General features: G+C 38.4%; 1 protein-coding gene across 1 annotated transcript in view; it reads right to left on the minus strand.

The window, feature by feature from the left end:
• Positions 1–446: 446 nt before the first annotated feature.
• The window catches only part of WDFY1 (WD repeat and FYVE domain containing 1), a 36,582-nt gene continuing 27,986 nt past the window's right edge, over positions 447–9,042 (minus strand). The window contains exons 8-11 of the mRNA XM_008577717.1: positions 7,382–7,483; positions 5,704–5,834; positions 4,490–4,598; positions 447–3,993 (exon numbers count right to left, since the gene is read on the minus strand). Of these exons, the coding sequence (XP_008575939.1) occupies positions 3,934–3,993; positions 4,490–4,598; positions 5,704–5,834; positions 7,382–7,483 (402 nt within the window). The 3' untranslated portion in view covers positions 447–3,933. The remainder of the gene's footprint in view (positions 3,994–4,489; positions 4,599–5,703; positions 5,835–7,381; positions 7,484–9,042) is intronic.

Here is a 9,042-nt window from a genome sequence, read left to right on the forward strand (position 1 = left end):
CTGAACCATCGCGTGTTTACTCACAAAACTGAGCAGCTGAGGCGGAAAAGCAGAACTCAGATCACGGTGTCTCAGAGTCGCTGTGTGCGGCCAGAGAGCCGAGCCACCCTGAGCTACGCAGAGTGATGATTCAAGCAGACTTTCCCTAACGTCAGTAGAGGGAGCAATACCCACCTTCCTTACATACAACACTCATGACATGTTAGCACATTAAGGCAGGAGAAATGGAGAAGACATGTGCTTTCAAGTCAGACATCAGATAGACAGAACCTTCCTGGTTTCTCATCTGTAAAATGGGGAAAAAAACATCTTGCAGAAGTGTTGCCAGGATTGAATATGACAATGTAGTTAAAGCACCCAGTACCCCGGGTGCTAAATAAATGGTCACTACTGTTCTTGCCCAATGTCCAGATCAAACATAACAAAAGCTAAATTAAACCATATAGTAACCAGCAAGGAATATTTTATTGTATGCATATTCTCAAAAAAACACAAAAACAGAACCCACAAATAGGAGCAAAGAACAACATTTTCTAGCCTCTCTGGGATACACGGTGCACCATATCTTATAGAAACACAGCTAGTATGAGAACAAAATGTACTAATTAACATTACCCTTTGCTTCCCCTGTCAAAAAAAGCTATAGAGAAAAACACTTTAAATTGTACTCTAATATAAATCTGTTGCACAATTAAATTTCAACTTACACAAAGAGTTACTGTAAACTGCAGAAAATAGAGTAGGCATTCAACAACCTGCTCACAATTAACAATTAAGCAATAGACACTTGAATAAATATAGCATGTATTACTTATTTGTTAAACCTCACATTTATAATGAACAGATGGTTTATCACTAATAGTAACTGGTTTCTTACATTTTAGGAGATGCCAGATCCAATAATGGAAGTGGAAAGTACTTCAATGAAAACTGATTCTAATTATTTATATATTTATTTATTTTCCTTCCTCCCGAAAATTTTAGATTTTAGAAAATATCTCCTTGGGTCTGAGCTACTGTGGTATTTATTACATATCTGGGTCAGTTTCAACAGTTTAAAAATGTAGATATTAACAAACTGAATTTTTTTAGGTGAGAACAAAGTGACACATTCTAGAGCAATATTTTTTGCTCATATCCTCTAGGTAGCAGGACAGAACTAGGACATAGTAAATGGAGATTTACAATATAATGAATAGTTTGTTTCTACCTAATGCTATGGGGTATTGCTATCACTTGGACTAATAAAGGGCAATTTAAAAACATGTTTATAACGAAGAATTGCCATTTCCTTATCACATACATATTAGATCTAAATATAAGGATCTTTTCTAATATTCTGTACTTCTTAATCACTATTTGTACAAATTAGATTGAGTATTCAGGAGTGGAAAGACCAGTAAACTGTTACATGAAGAACTATTACAAATGATGCGTTTTAAGATAAACGCAGTCAAGATAAGGCAATAACTATAAGCCTATTTGTATTTTCCTTGTGTGCCTAGTCAGCAAAAATTGAGAAAATAATTTCTGCCCACCTCTATAAAAAAATATTATCCCATTTACTACCTAGCGTATAATACAGACAAGACTAGCATGTATTTTTTCAAAAAGAAAATGATAGACTCAGGTGGAGAGCAAACTATGCTGAAACATTCTCTTTTCCTTTTCTAAGATACCTCACTCCAAATCTTCCTTAAATACAAATTTCCTCCTTGATTTATATTAACTTAACCCCTTAGGAGGCACTATAACAACTTCTGCCCTCTATGGAAAATAGGATTTTTCATTCAGAATTTTTAAAAATAAAGTTTGAAAGGCATGGAGTATTCTCAGCAGATACTCTGGTTCAATCTACCATAGACATTAAAAAGCCACATTGTATAGAAGTTACAGGAAAACAAAACCACAGTTCAGCACTCTTCCACAGAGCAAGAAATTGATCATATTCTATTTTCCTTTCAAGACTTAATAAAAATCCCCAGGATAGCACCTTTACATGGGCTGAACCATTAACTAAACTAAAGTTAATATATGAAGCTTTTAACGTTGTGGTTTAAAAGTTATCATCACTCAATTCTTCTTCCAAACTAAATTAGTAATATACATTTTGCAAAGGGTCTGGGAAAAGTTTTTAAAAGAAACATCCTTACCAGGTGATACAACACAAAAATTATAAGGAGCAACAAAATCCTTCAGACTTATTTCTGAAGACAAACTTTTAATGCAGATCATTCCAGAACATGATGTTCCTGACCTCCTTTTCCTTTCCTTATTATTTGTGTCACACAACCACTAACACGTCTTAGTTTAACTGCCTGGCTTAAACTTTTTAGTCCTGCTAAGACACAGTCATAACTCAGATTTAGTCCCTTAGTTTTATCATATAGGATGACCATGTTATCTTGATATGATCCTAACACAGTGGTGAAGTACTGTTTTTTCTTTTAATCAATATCCATTTGTAAGGCTAACAAAGACACTGTTTCTATCTATTCTTACATTGTCCTTTTAAAAAGTAGACCCTTCTCCACTCAATTCCACAGCTCTTAAGTAATAGACATGTGTACTATTGTCCAAAAAACACATATAAATATTTGAATATTACAAAATAGGCTCCCCATTCCCCATCTCTTCTTCATCCTCGTACTCAGTGGCCAAAAGCTTTAAAAATGCCATTATGGGGCTGGCCAGTTAGCTCAGTTGGTTAGAGGACGGTGTTGGTAACACTGAGGTCAAGGGTTCGGATCCCTGTACCAGCCAGCCACCAAAAAAAAAAGGAAAAATGCCAAAACAACAGATTTTGCTAGTTGTTAGGAAAGCAATTTATAAGCTGGGAATCACTGTGCAAGACCTGATTGACGATCACAGCTCTGGGTCACCAATTTCTTTCTATGAAATATGAATAATACTAGTTACAACTAAAAGTCAACACAGTTTAAAAGCTTTGGAGCACTTTTCTGAGGAGTGTATTAAATTTCCACACTATTGCAGGGGTTCATCTTGGAACTACAAACAGAATGTGTCTGTTAGGAGGACTGAGCTGTTCCATGGAACAGACTTATCATTTCCCATCACGATCACGCTGGTAGCTGGATCTTCCATTAGTCATTACTAACTGCGGTGAGAAAAAGTCAGGCGGCTCGTGCGACTCCCATGTTAACAGCACCATAAAAAAGTTTTGTCCTCAGAGCACATTTGGGGGAAAGGGAAGACTGTGGGCTGCCTTGGTTATTATAGAAATTTCGTGACTGGCTTAAAAACAGCTGCAAAGGTCCACCGACAGCACACTGGCTGGGAAGAGAGACAGTGAAGCAAGCCAAACACTAAATGCAGATGACACACGACCTGAAGAGAGCAGGCGTCTTTAAGACGCTCATCAATAACTAAGTGCAGGGAATGTTCACATACCGCCAATGCTAAAGGAGAGATCTCTGGTTTCTTCAGTTCCTATTGCCACCCCTCAAGAAAGAGAGAACAAGTCCTCCTTCCTCCCAAATCCTGCTCCAATGACAGAGAGCACAGGAGCCCTAGGAAGGCCGGCTCATCTGAGTGGAAGTGTGTTTGTACTTGGGACAGCTTTAAGAAAGTTCTAGGCATTAACATTTTTGTTCAATTTCTTCCCCTCTACAACTGTCTTTTGCTAGATTACTCTTTCCTTCCACATTAGCTCGCTGTTCATGAGGAAGTTTCACTGAAGTAATTCCGTTCCTCAGGAAACCACTATAGACCAACCTTTTCCCTATTCATCCCCATAGGGAAGTTCCACTAGTGCCCAAAAACACACCTCTCCACTTTTTTCTTTTTAAAAATGTTGACTTGTTTTTAAGTGGCTACTGTCCATTCACGGGACAGTGACTGTGGCGCTACACGGGAAGGACTTCATTTGGTGGAGGTTGCTGCTCGCAGGTGCAGACGTCGCCCAGCTCCCGATCAGTGTGGAGAAAACCCAGTTGCCAGACTGCAGCCCACCACAGGCGTCATGTCCCATATCTACAAGGGAAAGAAGAGACATGGAAAGGGCAGCACTGATCACGTGGTCAACACCGACAAACAGACTGCTGTCAAACTCGAAGGGGTGTCAAAGTGACAAGTTCTCTATTCTCTTCTTTCCCTACAAAACCTCCTGAGGATTTATAGAGATAAAACAACGTAGCTCACTAAAAAGTGAAAAAAGCTTGTAAGCAGTATGTCAACACCTAATAATTACATCAGAATAATGTTTTACTATACATTTAATTTTTTTTTTAGAAAGCCACTGGGAATATAAATATTTCGTAGTTTCACAACTCAAGGGAGGTACTAAGTATAAAACACTTTCAATTCCTGCGTTACTGGCCCAAGAATTTAGTAAAAAAAAAGTGTGATTATTCAGTGGCCACAAACTTTTAAAACGGTAACTGAATTGGAAATGTCTCAAGCCCATTCATGGCATATGGATGGAGCAATCTAAACTGAGATGCTAAGTGAGACAATTAAGCCAGGTTACCTTTACAACACGATCGGTCCCACAGGTCACCATCAGTCCCCTAGCAATGTCCATGGACATGTGGGAAATGTTATGTTTTCCTTCATGAAAGGTTGCTAGAGAAGTCCGACTAACAAAGAGAAAAGAGATCATTTAATACTTGCCTGACTGCACTTAGAGATAAGGAATAAACATTTTTTTTTAGCAACATAAAAAAAGTAAATACAGTAACAGTGTTAAAATTTGCCCCTAAAAATGTGGCTACAGTTTTGAAAACTAGTGTTATAATTAAAAGATGACAGAAAGCATGATAAATTGCAAGACTGTTTTTATAAAAGGTTTCTTAAAACTCCCAAAGTTATTGATTTTTATTCTTTTAACTGGAAAGCTGATACATCCCTAGACATAAAAACAAGAACTTTTTATATAGAAGAGGAGTTGCACAGGGTGAGATCATATGGTGGGGGAAAACATTCACAGCGAGGCTGCAGGATCCCGGAAATCTCTCTGCTGTCCACGGGAGCAGCACTCTTTTACAGCGCTGGCTCTGACTCTGCTCTGAAGCCCAGCAGCCCTAACCCCCATCACTAGTCCATTTACCAACACCAGTGGTGACACACTAGCTTCCCAATTTGGGTTTCTGCCAAGTTCTGCCAGTCTGCTACTTTAAAAGACGACTCAAAGGGTAGGAAAAATGGTGGTTCTGTGTTTATGGATCTGCCTGAGTCAGGGCAGAAGGGGCCATACAGACAGATGAACGTCACAAATAATAGTTATTTAAGAACAGACCGCTAATTCAGATTTTCATGGAAGCAAGAACATTGTTCTCTGGATTTTCCCCAGTAATTAAATTGGCATACATATGTGAGCAAGGGTTGGGAACTGAATGTTTCTGTAGAGCCAGCTCCACCACTGCCATCCCTGTGCCTTGTCCCTGCCAGCACTCTACGGGGTGAGGGGGCTCAGGAATGTCCACTCAGTTGCTGGACTGATCTTGGCATTCCTCACGGGGTTCAGGAGAAATCTGTCCCAGCCAGTGGGGCAGCCTGAGATAACTAATAGTAGTCTTAAGTCATAAAGCTAGAAGAGAATCTCCCTTTGGAAGTGGTTTATGAAATTCAGAAGAGATAAACACACAGGTAAAAATATGTCCATCTCATCTTGCAGGCTCTTCACATTTCAGATACTATCAAATGTAATAAGATACAATAAGACAAAGATATGCAAACACTCACTCTTCGTCTTTGATGGAGTCATAACAGGAATCACAAACCCGGACCTGGAACTCGAAGCCCATGACCGGGTAACTCGAGCGCTTGCTGCTGCACCTCCCACAGACAGCCTGCCCACACTTCCTGCAGTGATGCTGCCAGAGTGTCCGGGAGGAGGAAAACAGGGTTTTAGCCTTTGCTTTAATGCACAAGGTTTCCCTTAAAGTAGGGGAACAGGAGTGGGGAAGATTTGCCTTGAATTATAATCACCCCAATTCAATTATCAATTAACACTCAAAAGATAGGTCATTTCCATACTAGTCAAGGATTTTCAAACAACCTTGCTTTATTGGTCAAATACTGCTTTCTATTCATTCATATTATCTGTCTACACATTAACAAACAACATTATTAAAACCAAGTTCAAGTTCATCTAGGAGCTTAATCACTGGTGACTTCACAAAGAAAAAATCTATTCCTATACCACAGAAAAGTTTTAAAATAAGTTTTAAATACGATGCGCCCTCATTAAGAAAGTGATATCCATAATCATATGTTCTACTATTTCTTTTAATCTTTCAAATTGTGATTCTGGAAATAAGTCCCAAGAACATTCTAAAATAGTACAATTATTATTATTGATTTTGACATATTCTTTTACCACTAAAAGTTTAGTGACCAGTACCTCTTCTCTCTCTTCTATTAGTTAACACATTAAGAGTAAAACTCATTTCTTTGTGTTTCCTTCAGAAGTTGGAATACTTGACCCACAGATGACAACACACTAGTTACTGCCAGACATGCACTGTGAGAACTCAGCTGATGACAGAATGCAGGTGCTGTTTCAGAGCATTAGAATGTTATGAGTGCTAAATAACTCCTGCATTGCCTACCAGTCTCGAATTAGACTTTACTGTAGAGTAGCTATGTGAGCAAAATCAAAGAAAGTTTATTAATACATACAAACTTTGGGCTAATCCCTCATAGAAGTGCAACCAGTAATAAAAAGAATAAAATTAGCATTCTTTTTTACTTACCTGTACAAATTCATATTCACCCTGAGCGAGTGGCTACCTTCAAGGCTGCTGTAGAAATATATTTTTTTTGTAGAACTTTAGTTTTACATGAATACCTGCTGCTAAGAGCATCTTTGAAATCTATAGGCTATTTCCTATATGTTTTTTAAAAAAATAAAAATGGTACTCGAAACATGCTTAATAAAAATGTTCCAGGTATACTTATAATGGAACAATTTAGAACGATCTAAAATTTTTAGGGTCACAGTAATCCAGTGAGGACTAAATTGTTACATTTTATCTGTCTGTGACAACATGAGGACTATAATTGTATGCCCTAAATATATATTCTAATTTTGTGCTTGGCTAGCATGAAACACTGACTTAAATAAGTATCAGTCCTAAGCTGAAAGAACTTTTATCCATGTAAAAACAGGCGGTCAGGATTTTCTAGCATCCCTGCCTTCCAATGCAGGACAAGCAATGGAATAGTCACGTAAGAGTCTCACTTGCCTTAGAAAAGGTCTTGCTCTCTGTTAATCACACGACGAAAGTGATATTTAAAAAAATGTAGGAATTAACAGCATTTGCAGGAATAATGTGTGATTCAAAAAAAATGACAGACGAATCATACAAATAATGAAATACATTATCAACCCAGTGACGAGCTGATGTTGGCCGCTCACCTGTCTCAATCCCAGTGTCTTTGTGTCCCACATCTGTTTTATATTCCAGAAAAAGGGCTGCTCACATTTCTGACAAGAATCACTTTCTAACCACTGTGGAGCCTGAGGGAGCAGAAAGTCAGAGCCAGTGTCAGTGCACCTGCATGTTCACACTGATGTTTCAGAGGTTAACTCACCAGTTCTAGACCTTGCTGGGGTTAGCCTTTCTTTTTAATTCTGAAATATATTCTATCTGGTTGCCACATTCAATATTACGTTTAATATGTTTTGAGTAATTGTTACAATTTTAGCAATGTTTACAGGATTGTTCAATTTTGTAATCTATAGGTAAGAGAATGCAATTCAACTTTTATAGTGAACACTTAAGCGTTGTCTTATATATTTCCTTCTTATTTTCTTTCTTTTTACATGTTTGGCTGGCAGAGGGATTGAACCCTGGGCCTTGGTGTTGTCAGAACCAAGCCCTCACAACTGAGCTAACCAGCCAGTTGTATGTATCTTTTTTATGCCAAAGTTGTTTGAAGTCTACATCCACTTGAGTAAAAACCCATTTTGTGTACAATCTGGTGAGAAGGCTTGCAGGTTCACAGGTGACCATTAGGAGAGAGCTGACGAAATCCGATCGCCTAGTTGTTCTGGGTGGGCACCGTGCCAGACCTGTCTGCCCCCTCCCTGCTGTGAGCCATCCTGCAGCTTCCACTGAGCAGCGAGCTCTGGCACTGTCAATCTTTGTGACCATTTCTACCCCCCCACCAACCAATGGGTTACCTGTTGGTCTTATTCATCTCTATATGCCCACAGCCAGTCACAAAGTAGGTTCTCAATGCATTTTTGTTGAAGCAGAGGAGTCAAAGTCTCAAAATTACTTTATGAAGAACTTATAAAATATTTTCTCTAAACAAAAATTACAAACTGTACTCGATTTTAAACTGTTAAAAGCCTGTTTAACGTCAGTCACTTAATGCTATATAGGTACAATAAAAATTTATATCTTCTATAAATTAATCCAAAGATTATGTCCCTGTACCAACCACCTGCCGATAAAAAAAAAAGATTATAGAGTAATAAATAATTTTTTCTTAATCCTGAAAGTTAACACTCAAGAAAAATATGTCTGATAAGAGGAAACAATGATGGAAGAATCACAGAATTTCCCAATTACACTGACCCTTAGAAAATATGCAATGAAGATGGGGAGTTTTATGGAGACTGTAAAGGGAGTTTTGGTTGTTTAGAGGATGGGTGCCCCTAGTTCTTTGTTTCGTTTCCTATTGCATCAAACTTTTGCCCTTCCTATTTCGTATTTTGAATATGTCACTGGAAATATTTCTATACGTTACAGTAAGTAGAAAGATCTTTCTTTTCTATGGAGAGGGTAGGGGTGGGAAGGGAAGACACTCACAAATAGACTCAAGTGGGCTGAGACAGAAGACAGGTTTCTTTAAATAACTGGGGAAATACTGAAAAGGAGAAGAAAGAGTGAGAAAGAGATGTGTGCCTATGTGAGGAATATTATCATCTTAATGTAGAATTACTTTGTCTCTGTGATCAATAGAAGACAGATGGCTGTAGAGGCTGATGATGTTTGGGAGTACTGCCTGGGAACCCTGTCCCTAAGGAAGACACAGCGGGCGGCGTGAGGATATTCAACTGCAGGGGAA

The sequence above is a fragment of the Galeopterus variegatus genome, unplaced genomic scaffold, assembly GCF_000696425.1.
Source record: "Galeopterus variegatus unplaced genomic scaffold, G_variegatus-3.0.2 Scaffold1569, whole genome shotgun sequence".
Classification (NCBI taxonomy): domain Eukaryota; kingdom Metazoa; phylum Chordata; class Mammalia; order Dermoptera; family Cynocephalidae; genus Galeopterus; species Galeopterus variegatus.